This window comes from Talpa europaea (genome assembly GCF_964194135.1).
Source record: "Talpa europaea genome assembly, chromosome: 3".
In the NCBI taxonomy this organism is placed as follows: domain Eukaryota; kingdom Metazoa; phylum Chordata; class Mammalia; order Eulipotyphla; family Talpidae; genus Talpa; species Talpa europaea.
Window position 1 is genome coordinate 142103602 of NC_140069.1, and position 12417 is coordinate 142116018.

The following is a 12417-nucleotide window of genomic DNA, read 5'->3' on the forward strand; positions in this document are numbered from 1 at the left end:
GGCCTGGCATAATAAAAAAAACCAAATACTTTTCCTTCTTTTAATATCTAAGATGAAAAATATCAAAAATCCAAAGACCAACAGCCAAAACCATCCATCTGAATGTGGGCCTCAGGCCCCCTTTCCAGTGCTGTTCAGAAGAAGCGGCACCTCTGGGCGGCTCTGGGGCCCGGGCCTGGGGCGGGCCCAGTGGTGGCCAGAAAACATCTGGCCATTACCCAGCACCGGGGACAGCAAGGCCCACGTTTCAGAGGGGCCATCAGAAATGTTTCTAAAACAGTGGTTGCACCAAGAGGAAGTTTTCCCTTGAGGATGAGCTGAGGGTTATTTCTTGTGGAGAAACTTCATTTTATTGCCTAAAAAAAGAAAAGGAGGTTTCACCAGGAGGACAGAGAACTGAGTTGAATCCAGCCCGCTTCACCCCAGGTGTGGTGTGGACAGCTGTGGCTTGCGCCCACGCGCCCAGAGCCTCACCCCAGTGTTCCGGAGAAGTTGGGGGAGAGACATTTCCTGGAATCTCCCACTCCCCCCAGCTCCTCGTGTACCTTCCTCGTGCAAGGGATCTCCCTTATCTAGGGGAATTCTGACAGGATGAGTGTCAGAGCTGTTGAGGAGGGTTTGAGTCTGGAATGGTAACACAGACATCCCTGAAGAGCCAAGTGAGGAGAAAACACCTGGCAGTGTGTGTGTGTGTGTGTGTGTGTGTGTGTGTGTGTGTGTGAGGGGTGGTGTGCATGTGGGGGTATGTGGGGAGATGTGTGTGGTATGTGTGTAATATGTGTGTGTAGGGCAGGTGGTGGTCCTCATCACCACAGGTTTATCTTCCCAGGGTTCTTCTGTCCCTCCTTCCTTTTTTTTGCTTTCTTCTTTATCATCTCTTTTCCAGTAAAGGTTTTTTTTTTACTGATTAGGCCAGCGTCCTTATAAGCCTGACATTTCCACTTTCAGGGGCATATGGAGGCTGGTCCAGGTCTTTACTGCCAGAAATCTCTTATTTTCTAAGCTCAACTCCCCAGAAGATTTAAGAGTGGGAGAGGTAATAGTGTCGAAGACAGCAGGGGCCCAGGGGGGGCACACGTGTCCCTTTTTACATGTTGGGACAGGACGGTGAGCCTGGGGCTTACCTAGTCCCTTGAGGAACTTGTTGACTCCACTGTGCTCTCCGCTGGGGAGAGTTTCCAGGTACTCCTGGGCTCGGACCTCAAACAGCCCTGTTGACAAAAGAACCCCCTCCTATTTTAGTCCCTTGTGCCTGGAAACAAGTCCACCTCCGATCGCCACGGGAAAGACAAGCCCTGCTTGGGAGACAAGCTGCTCCTATAAACTTGCTCCCCATCAATCATAAGGTTTATAAAAGTTTTTATTACCCTTCTAATGGCCCAATCTTGTGCAATAACTGTCTTGGGAAATCTGTAAAGGGAGCTGGTCTATGAAATCCTATTTTTTGTTCAACAAACACCTTCCAAGAGTCCCCATTGGGCCAGGCAGGCAGTTTCAAAGGTGTACCAGGTAGATCTGGCTCTCAGGAGCTCTTGCAGCCCCCTTCTCTCACCTTCCTCTCTACGAGGGAGCCTGGCCAAGTGGCATCTGCCACCTGTGGAGTCAGGAAGGTGGACGGGCCGCCTCTTAGGCCTGCAGCTCTGACCCCTGTCTGTCTGCATCGCTCACTGATCTCCCAGGGACAGAAGACCCCTTCCATGCAGCTGGCATGGCTGCCACCTCTCAGTGATCTGCAAGCAGGCATCTGTTACCCAGCTTGTTTCCTATTTAAAAGGATCCTCTCATGGGCCTCCCTGGTGGTGCAAGGGGTTAAGTCTCAGCACTATGAAGCCATCCGCAGGCACTGCAGCATGACGTCAACCCCCGGCCAGAGAACAACCCACATGGCACAGCCGACCTCTCCTGGCTCGCCCACTGCTCCTCTCAGCAGTGAATTTCAGTCAATCTGCCTGTTCTGTTCCCCACTCTGTCTCTGGTGAATCCTCTCACCCCCCGCGCCTCTGGCCTGCACCCCAGCTCTTGTATGCATAAATAAATTAATGTTAGGGAAAAAAGAAGGGCAGCAGGGATGAGAGGAGGCCCAAGGAAAAGAGGGGCTACTGAGAGAGGAAGGAAAGGTGTCCTCAATGTTTCCTCAAGCTGGGTAGACTAGAACTGGAATGTGGTTCTGGGAGAGGCCCACAGAGGGAAAAGAGATGTGGGAGGAGAAAGGCAGAACATCAGGGAAGTATTCACCAGCTCAGAGGTGGCCAGAAAGAATGTTCTCAAAAGAGTAACATAGACATTTCTCCAAAGAAGATGTACAGATGGTCAACAGGCCCATGAAAAAATGTTCAATATTACTTATATTCAGGAAAATGCATGTCAAAGTCACAATGAGATAACCCCTCAATTCCATGAGCATGGTCGGTATCAAAAAATCCCAGAAACAACAACTGTTCCTGAAGGTGTAGAGAAAAAGGAGCCTTTTACACCGCAGGTGGGACTGTAGACGGGTCCGGCACCTCCAGAAAACAATATGGAGGTTCCTCAACATATTAAAAATAGATGTACCACATGACCCAGCAATTCCTCTCCTTGGTATTTATCTACAGAATGCAAAAACGCTCAATCAAAGGGATATATACAGGCCTGTGTTCACTGCAGCACTCTTTCTAATAGCCAACAGCCTAAGTGCCCACCAACAGATAAGGAAGGTGTGGCATATATACACAATGGAATAGTACTGAACTGTAAAAAAGAGATACTATTTTTTTTAGCAACATGGAAGCAAAGAGGGACTGGATAATGCTAAGTGAACTAAGTCAGAAGGAAAAAGACATATACCAGATGCTTATGGTGAACACAGAGAGCCAAAACACAGAAACAGAGAGAACTAAATGAAAACCTAACTGCAGATTTGCGGATACTATTGATAGATGGGGAGGGTGGGGGTAGAGGGCAAAGGACCCTGATTGTCTTCAGTGGAGGATTATGGGTGCCTTGGTGGTATGGTGACATACATCTGAACAGGTGCAAATCTGCTCCCCTGAATCATTTATAGTGTTGCCACCAATCTTACTGCAATTTTAAAAAGTTTAATTAAAAACAAAGAATGTTCTCAATAAAAGACTGGAATGTGCTCCCACCACGCCCTGGGCCCATGACCTTTTCTCTGCTCATCAGTTACCTGGGGTCTGGGTTTCTTGAGCTGCCTCCACCCTAACCTGGTGGGCACCCCCTAACCTTTGACATCCTGCCGGCGCAGCTCTCGCTCCTGGATGAAACCCCGAAATGTCTGGGTCTCCATGAACACCTCCAGGAAGCGGCGGAGGCTCTTGGAGGACACGGCCTTGCGGAAAGCCTCGCGCTGCAGGGTCCTCTCCTCGCGCTCTCCGGCCGTCAGGAACAAGGAGTAGTGGCCCACGATCTCCACGAAGAAGCGGACGAAGGCTTCAGACACCACCTCGTTCAAGGGGCTGGACTCAGGGCCTGAGCAAAGTGGGGAGAGTCAGAGCTGGTGAGGGGCAGGGCTGAGCAGAGCCTCGGGGATAAGCCAGTTAGTAAGATGAGCGACTGCCGGTCCCTCCACAGCAAATTGGAATGATCCGTGGAAAAGGCTGACACAGTGGTCAGCCCCTTTAAACAGATATTTCAGAGGAGGGAGGTGGGAGAAAGAGTTCCCAGAATTTATGGTTTGAATGAAACACAGGAAAGGGCTCACACATTGAGCTCCTCCCTTGTGTGCATCTCTCGCCCATTTTCCTACTTCGCCCAATGAATGCCGAGGGGAACAGAGGCCCAGTGTTCACCTGCAACCTGACTCTTAACAGGGGGAGGGGGAGATGTAACGTGGGAGGTGGCTGGGCCTTTACCATGCTTGCAGTCCAGGGGTCCTTCATCCTGGTCACTAGCCAGGTCGTTCCTTTGTTCCAGAATGTGTTCCAGGGCTACCTGAAGCTTCCGGGGTAGAATGGAATCCTCGTCGTCCATCTGTAGGCAGAAAAAACAGGCAGGCCATCAGACCTATGCTCTGGAGAATGTGGCTGCATCCCGACCAGCTGGACACCTGGGCACCAGTGCAGGGCAGGCTTGAAACAGTTCCCATTTAGGGAACTAAAACTGGTTCCCAGAAGGAACATGACTTAGAGTAAAAAGTTCTGAAAATCAAATCTACAGTCCACTTTTTTTTTTTTTTTTTATGGTAGAGAAGGTAATTTATTTATTTATTTATTTTTGCAGAAAAATTCTTATTGGCATTTCCAAATGAACAATGAGCATAACATGATATTTATAGAAACATGATATTTATAGAAACATTTAAATAGATTTATAATAAAGTTTCCACTAATATCATGAAATTATACATGTCTGTAACATGCACCATAGCCTTTGGTAGATAACATTTTTGATCTTTAAGTATATTTCAAAGTGAAGATAATGGAAGGGTTAATGTCTTAAAGGCAATTTAAGTCATGGAACATTTTCCTACAGTCCACTTTTTACATTCTGTACAAGCCTCAGATTCCCCATTTATAAAACGGGCGACTGCCAGTGTTATCTCATTGTGAAGATTAAATGATATATATAAGACATCAATTAAAACAAATAAAGAAGACACTAATGGAAAGCTATCCTGCATTCATGGAATGGAAGAATTAATATTGTTAGAGTATTCATACTACCTAAAGTCCATTCAATGTAGTCCCTATCAAAAATTTAATGATATTTTTTTACAGATGTAGAAAAAACAATCCTAGCTGCCTCTCAAAAAAAAGGTAGAAGGAAAATAATCTTATACAGTTTGCATAGGATTACAAAAGATGGCGAATAGCCAAAGCAACTCCAAGAAAGAACAAAGCTGGAGAAATCACAATTGCTGATTTCAAACCTTATTACAAAACTATAGTAATCAAAATGGTATGGCATAAAAACAAACACAGACTAATGGAACAAAATTGAGAACCCAGAAAATAACTCCTGCATATCTGATCAATAAATGGTGTTGGGAAAACTGGATATTCACCTGCAAAAGGATGAAAGTGGACATCTATCCTACAACACTCATAAAAAATAAACTCAAAGTAGGATTCAAGATGTAAATATAAACTGTAAAACTGTAAAACTACTAGAAGAAAACATAAGGGAAAAACCTCCTTGACTCTGGCTCAGCAATGATTCTTTTCTATTTGATACCAGAAACATAAGCAACAGAAGCAAAGTAAACTAATTGGAACTACATCAATCTAAAAAGCTTCTGTACAGCCAAAGAAAGAGTCAGCAAAATGAAAAGTCAATGTATGAAATGGAAGAGAAAATATTTACAAACCATTTATCTGATGAGTTGATAGTCAAAACATGTAAGGAACTCAGCAGCGAAAAAACAATAATCCAGTTTTAAAAGGCAAAGGGGGGCCTCCCTGGTAGTTAAATCTCAGCACTATTTTTTTTAGATTTTTTTTTTTTATATTCCCTATACAATTGCATCTCCCTTATTTTGACCTCAATCCCTCCTCTCCCCACCCCCACCCCCCATAGTGTGTCTCTGGTTCATAGTTGTTTGTTGATTTTGATTTTTTCTTTCTTATAGTTATTCTTTTTCCTGTTCCCTTATTTAGGTTTTCTAGATTCCTGCTATGAGTGAGACCATCCGGTATTTTTCTTTTTCTTTCTGGCTTACTTCGCTGAGCATGATCCCTTCCAGCGCCATCCATGTTGCTGCAAATTGCATGAGGTTATCTTTTTTGATTGCTGAAATCTGAGCACTATTAATTGAGCTCAATCAGCATGAGTTCAATCCTCAGCCAGGGAGCTACCCACATGGTGCAGCAGACCTCTCCTGTCTCACCTGCTGCTCCCCTCAGCAGTGGATTTCAGTAGATCTGCCTGTTCTGCTCAACACGCCCGCCCTCACACCCCTGGTCTAAACCTCAGTTCTTGTATGTATAAATAATTAAAAAAAAAAAAAGTCAAACTTGTAGGAATAGAGAGCAGAACGGTGGTTGCTGGGGTGGAGGGTGGAGGAAATGGAGAAGTAAATGCTGGTCACAGGCACAGCTGAGCAAGATCTGTACATAACTTTGTGTCCTGATTTTCTCCAATTTAATATTATATCATGAACTTTATTTTCAAAGACTCTTTAAAGCTGGTAGAAAAATACAAGTGTCTATCGTTAAGACCTCTACCAAGATTCTAACTGTTAGAAAGCCATTTTGTGATAGAACCACTAAGCCCCTCCTCTTTGGTCCCTGCCATCTGGCACTTCCACAGTCCACCCTGGCCGCTTGCCCAGCACGCCATCCTGCTCTGGGGCCCACCAGGAGCACCAAGGACCTTTCCGGAGCTGGAAAATTGAGCTCCATCAATGAAGAGACAACAAAGAGCAGCTGGTTGCGGTGGCTCACTTACCTGCCGGAGGAACCGATTGTTGACAAGGTCGACCACAAGGACCTACAAGACAAGGAAAGGGATGTCACTGTCACCAGGGCTGCCGGGACAGAGCGACAGACTCTCAGCACTCAGAGAGGCGGCTGGGGCGCGGGTGGAGTGGGCATGTGGCTTCCTGATGTTGCTGCTGTGGCCACAAATGATGAAGGGGGGAAGTGGGGGGCGGGACCCTCCTGAATTGCAGGCTCTCCGCGCTGAAACCGCAGGCTGGGAACGGGTGTGCCAGGCGGATGCGCTGCCCTGTTCCCAGGTGGTCTGAGGCAGCGCTTCTCGGGCTGGCTCTCTTAGTGTGTGGGCTACTGAGGTGGCAGAAGGGCCACAGACCCCACCGGTTCCCATTCCACTGGACTCCACCATGCCCCACCCCCCAAGGCTTTCCCCTCTTTCTTCCCAGTTACCCTTCAGCTGTGCTTTAGTGGGACCGGAGGAGCGCACCCTGGCGGAGGGGCCCATCTGGGGTGCAGAGCACGCTGCAGGCAGTGGGCTGTCTGTAGCACAGGCTTCAGGGAAAGCACCTTCCCCTCCATACTTGAGATTTGGCCTGCAGGACCCTGAAGTGAGAGCCTCTCCCCCCACCCCCAGGCTTGATGGCTGGGACACTGGCTATGGAGAAGAGCAGGGGGCCTGGGTGGGTGGCCACCATGGTTCCACCAACAGCTGGAAAAATTTGGCCCCAACACATCCCAGACACCCTGCAGAGGAACTGAGGGGCTCTCTCTTCCCTCCTAGACATTCCCTTCCAGGATTGACCCGAGTTATTTTAGGGGTCTCAGTGTACCCAGACAGACACTGTGCACTTCACAACCTGCACCTGAAGACCTGCATCTGCTGGTTAATATTTAATGATTTAGGGTTCTCTGGTCAGACACACCACATCTGGGGACCCGGGAGAATTTGAGAGCTAGGTGCTCCCCTGGGGTTCAGGCCTGGGGGCCTCATTTGACCCCCTACGGTTCCCTCTGACTGCTGGGACCAGTCAGTACTCAGGGGCAGAGGCCATCCAGAGGAAGGGGCTGGGATGAGATCACTGCTGAAATGCCAGCAGGACCTTCCCCGCTTGGCCCCTAACCTGGAAAGCCAAAACTCGGACACTAACTACAGTTTGTTGTCTTCTCAAGCGATATGAACAAGGACCTATTTGCAGGTGCAGTCTTTGTCAACTCCATTACAAGTCCAGATATAAGTTCCAGGTTTTGTTAGCTCTCAGTGCGCTTTCTCCCTCCCTGCTGGGCAGCTGGAGGGGAGGGGGTAGGGCAGATGGGCTAAGTGTTTTAACATCAGGTTGAGTTGTTAATCGCTGCCCTTCTCAATGGGTGTTCGCGCCAGTAGGTTCATCTAGAGGGGAAAACTGAGTCTGCAGCTACGGGTGGACAGAGGCAGACTTGTCTAGCTCATGGACAAGGCCAAGGCTCCCCCTGCTCCCCTGACCCTGCTCGCTGGCCCAACCTTACCCAGCATCTCCCCTCTGCCCTCTGCCCGCACAGGAGGGAACAGGGCACATGCAGGGCTCACCTCTTCCAGTGGCAGCTCCCTGAGCAGAGGCAGCGAGCTGGTGAGCAGCCCGATGAGGAAGGGGGTGGGTGAGCACACAATGTCGATCATGGCGGGCGGGAGCACCGGGATGTAGGTGTGCTGCCAGGCGAAGGGGTAGATGACCGCCACCATGGCGTGGCAGCACTTGGACAGCGTGCTGCAGTTGGGAGACAAGGGGAGAAAGGCCGATTCAGGGAGGGGCCCGTGCAGGCCCCCAGGTTGGGAAGGCCCCTGGAGAGGTCAAGTTGGTCAGAAAAGACGGCAGGTACGTTTGAGGTCATACAGTCCCAACAGAGGTGAAAACAGACACAGGTAGCCTGAGACGTGGTGTCAGGGATGACCTGAAAGCTCTGGCTGATTTTCACAAGTGTCCCTTCACACTGTCACCGGGTCACGCTCTCTCCTCGCCTCCTGCCCCCCAACAACTCCCCCTAAAACAACCAACACCTCTTTTCTCAAGCATGGACGTTCAACCCTCCTGTTGGAAACGCTTCCTGTTCTCACATAGTAACTGGTTCTTTGTTCCCTCCCACGCCTTCTCTCAGTCAAGCAGCGCCACAGAGGGGCAATCATGGAGTTTTTGAGGTCCACAGGCAGCAGTCAGCTCCATATGGTTTTGTTTTGTAGAAGTAAGTCCGCTCATCACCACCCACTGAGCTCTGCACAGCATGGGTCTGAGCGCCCCCAGTTTGTTGAGTGAGTGGACGCATCCCTCAGGATTACCCTTGAACATCAGCTGTCCCCAACATCCCAAAGGCACACTGGTAAGAAAAGGCAGCACACACTCCCTGGAGTCCTGTGTGTCCCCTGTGGGTATGCTGCACCCTCTTCAGGGCCTGGCCAGGTAATTCGCATTTCATTGGTCAGGATGCCTTCGGAACCTCTGTCTCGTTCCTAGCTGTGCTCTGCTTGGGTCAAGTTGCAAGGAAGTGGAGTTCTGGACAGATGAAGGCTCCTTTACTGCGTTCCCAGGATGTCAGGCACCCCTAACCTTTCATTGTCATTAAGCTTTCCTGACCTTGCTCAAAAACATAGAAAACACTTGGCTCTGGCTCTAAGGAGAAAAGAGGTGGGTTACAAGAACCTGGCCAGTAACAGTGTACTCACAACATGGCGGAATTAGGAGGTTCTCATAAATCGCTCCCCTAAAGACAACCACTGAAAGACTACATGCTGTTCTCAGGAAATTTCACCAGCTTATCACTGGCAACGGGGGGGGGGGGGGGGGGGTTAAAACAGATAATTTGCTTTGAGTTTTTAGTGATGATTGACAAATAAAAATTACACGTATCAATTTATACATATTACATACGTTAATTTGGGCTATATAATTGCATGTATTAATTTGGGTTAGCAAGTGAAATAAATCAGAGAGAAAAAGGCAAATAGGATTCCACTTCCATGAGGGTCTTAGAACAGTCAAATTCACAGAGACCAGGAGGAACAGAGGTTACTGGGGATGGGGGAGGAAAATGGGTTGATGCTTTATGGACATAGAATTTCGGTTTGAGATAATGAAAACATTCTGGAAAACGATTGTGGGAATAGTTGCAAACAGTGTGATGTCCTTAATGCCACTGAATTACACACTTAAAAATGGTTCCAATGGTTAAGTTTTATACTTTGCGAATTCTGCCACCGTGAAATAAAAGCAAGAAGTCACTTAACTTCTTAGTAAGCTCCTCTGAATCAGCACCCCAGAAACATCCTTGAACTATGTATTTGCCTTCTTTTCCATCCCATCTGCCTTTGGGGGCTCTTGAACTTATTATAAGGGTAATATTGAGGCTCGGTCGCTTATCAGCTGAAGCCACCTAACCTTGCTCCCTTGTTTCTTTGCAAATAATCACTGTCCTACTAATCACTGGAATCATGAAATTACCTCTTAGTAGCGTAGTGGCTCCATTTTGCTGAGATTTGGTCCTTATCTTTCTTTTTTAAATTCATTTTTTTTTTGCCTTTTCTTTCAAATAATTACTCCCAGAATGAGAAAGGTCTTTTACCCAAAGATTTAGGTCTTCTCACTAGAATACCTTATATATTAGATGTACTCATCAGTAAGAGTGAGGCAGAGTAAGTTAGGACTTAGACCATGGAGAGCAACATCAATAATTCAGCCAGCAGGTGGGGTGACCTCTGTTTCAAAGAATCTCTCAAAGCAGAGAAAGTTTCCTAGCCTAAAGCATTGTTTTCTCCCAACTACTTGAGAATGTTAAGGCTTTAGCAAGCTGTTAGCCAATTGTGTTTAATTTCCTTGATCTGTAGACCAGTAAATGGGTTGAATTCACTTTTTTTTTATTTTATGCATACAAGAGCTGGGGTGTAGGCCAGGCGCGTGCGCGCGTGCGCACGTGTGTGTGTGTGTGTGTGTGTGTGTGTGTGGTGTGAGAGGATTCACTAGAGACAGAGTGGAGAACAGAATAGGTGAATGGACTGAAATACACTGCTGAGGGGAGCAGCAGGGAGACAGGAGAGGTCTGCTGTGCCATGTGGGTAGCTCCCTGTCTGGGGATCGAACTCATGCTGCAGTGACGCAGATAGCTTCATAGTGCCGAGACCTCACCCCTTGCACCAACAGGGAAGCCCTGAATTAATTTTTTCTAATTTTTTTTTAATTTGAGGATTAATTTGTGTTCATGTGTGGGTAAGTCCAGAGCTGATATGTGCATGAACTACAGTTGAGAGGTCATGACTTAGAAGACTAGAAAGATGTGAAAATATGGGCCTCCCTGGTGGTGCAAGGGGTTAAGCACCGCACTATGAAGCAATCTGCAGCCTCTGCAGCACGAGTTCGATTCCCAGCCTGCCAGGGAGATATTCACATGGTGCAGCAGACCTCCACTGTTTTGCCCGCTGCTCCCCTCAGCAGTGTACTTCAGTCAATCTACCTGTTCTGTTCCCTACTCTGTCTCTGGTGGATCCTCTCTCCCTCCGCATCTCTGGCCTGTACCCCAGCTCTTGTATGCATAAATAAATAAATCTTTAAAAAAAAAAAAGATGTAAAAATATAAGCAAGGATAGTCATTTCCAGCATCTAGGGGGAGTGCAACGCTGTGACAAGAAGATCAAATTCATTCATTTATCTGGACACGAAGAGCCCAAGGACAGCCATGTCCAGTATTGATGGGGACAAAGGCTGGCAACCTCGCGGGTAACCTGTGGGCATGTGGGTAGGTGTTGCCACAGTTGACAAATCCTCCTAACACATGGCTTGTGTTTTGTTTTTAAAATAGTCTGATTCACTGCAGCAGCTGGATCCAAATGTTCCCACATCTGGTTGTCACTACCACTTTGCTGGCTGGTGCATATGGGGCCTGGGGTCTCAGGGACAAAGTGACAACAGGCAGACAGTACCACAGGTGTCTCATTCCACTTGCTGTGCAACCACATCACTATCCTAAAATGTTTTGCTTCTTGAAACCCTAGAAAGGAAGGTCAAACTCTGCAAATAAGACAGTAAGTGGCAGCTCTGCCCTTAAAGTCAGTTGTAGAAGAGGGGGGAAGGGGTGATTTTGAATGTCACATGAGCAGTTTTCTCAGTCTCTGCTGCAAGAGCTGATAAGATTTTAGTCCCCAACTTGTGAAGGTGGGGCTGGGCACAGCCAGCCCAGGAACATGCAGAGGACAGTCCTGGTTCTGGGGGTGCTCGGGATGATGCTGCAGCCTGCTCCCCTGAGGCTTTCTGAGCATCTGCTGCTTGGGTGAGGCAGGGTTTTTGAAGGAAGGCCACAGAAGAGTTCTCACAGCTGGCTTGCATTACGGGGGGTGGACGGGTGTGCAGGCAAGGAACGCCAGCGCCCACAGCTGTGATCAATTTGTGCAAATGTGGGGAAGGGAGGCGTGGGGGGGGGAGTTGGCTGGGCCAAGAGATGGGCACTGGTTAGAAGGATTGCATCCCAGAATGCGCTGCTGTTGGGTGCTGGCTGCTGAGGGTTGAAGTGTCAGCCAGGGTGAGTGCTAAGGTCCTCCCGCAGATGCCTCAGTTCTGCTGCTCCCAGCTCCTGTGCCATCGTGGGGTTACCGTGCTCAGCAGCCTTCCAACTTCCCAAGAGCAAAGGCCACCAGAAAAGTAAGTGATGGGTTTTGTGAGCCGGAAAGACACCCCAGGGGTTTGGAGGATGATGCCATCAGCGTCCACCAGCATCATAAGCAAAGTGTCTCTCCTACCAATGCTTCATTCCTGGGCACCTGGGGGACAAGCAAACCCTGGGTCTGCCCGGTGAGCGCTAGCAGGAGGTGGGAGTCACTGTGCAGCAGCTGCCACATTTCCAAGACTGTTCCTCAAACCCCAAAGTCATGTGTCACCGAGTGTGTAAGGAACACAGACTGGACCTCGAGAAAACTGGTTCTGCTACTGCACAAGTGACCTCGGGTAAAGCCCTTCGCTTCTCTAGGCTCGCCTGTAGAACAAGCAGCCAGATCATTTCTGATACCCGTTCAGCCTGACAAACTGAAATC

At 48.3% G+C, this 12417-nt stretch overlaps 1 protein-coding gene across 2 annotated transcripts in view; it reads right to left on the reverse strand.

The window, feature by feature from the left end:
* Positions 1–324: 324 nt before the first annotated feature.
* Positions 325–12417, reverse strand: part of DENND2A (DENN domain containing 2A) — a gene marked incomplete at its 3' end in the record, with an annotated part of 49973 nt that continues 37880 nt past the window's right edge. For both annotated transcript variants that reach the window (XM_084229961.1, XM_084229960.1), the window contains exons 13-18: positions 7939–8116; positions 6388–6429; positions 3855–3972; positions 3226–3471; positions 1125–1211; positions 325–356 (exon numbers count right to left, since the gene is read on the reverse strand). In XM_084229961.1, coding sequence (XP_084086087.1) covers positions 325–356; positions 1125–1211; positions 3226–3471; positions 3855–3972; positions 6388–6429; positions 7939–8116 — 703 coding nt within the window. The remainder of the gene's footprint in view (positions 357–1124; positions 1212–3225; positions 3472–3854; positions 3973–6387; positions 6430–7938; positions 8117–12417) is intronic.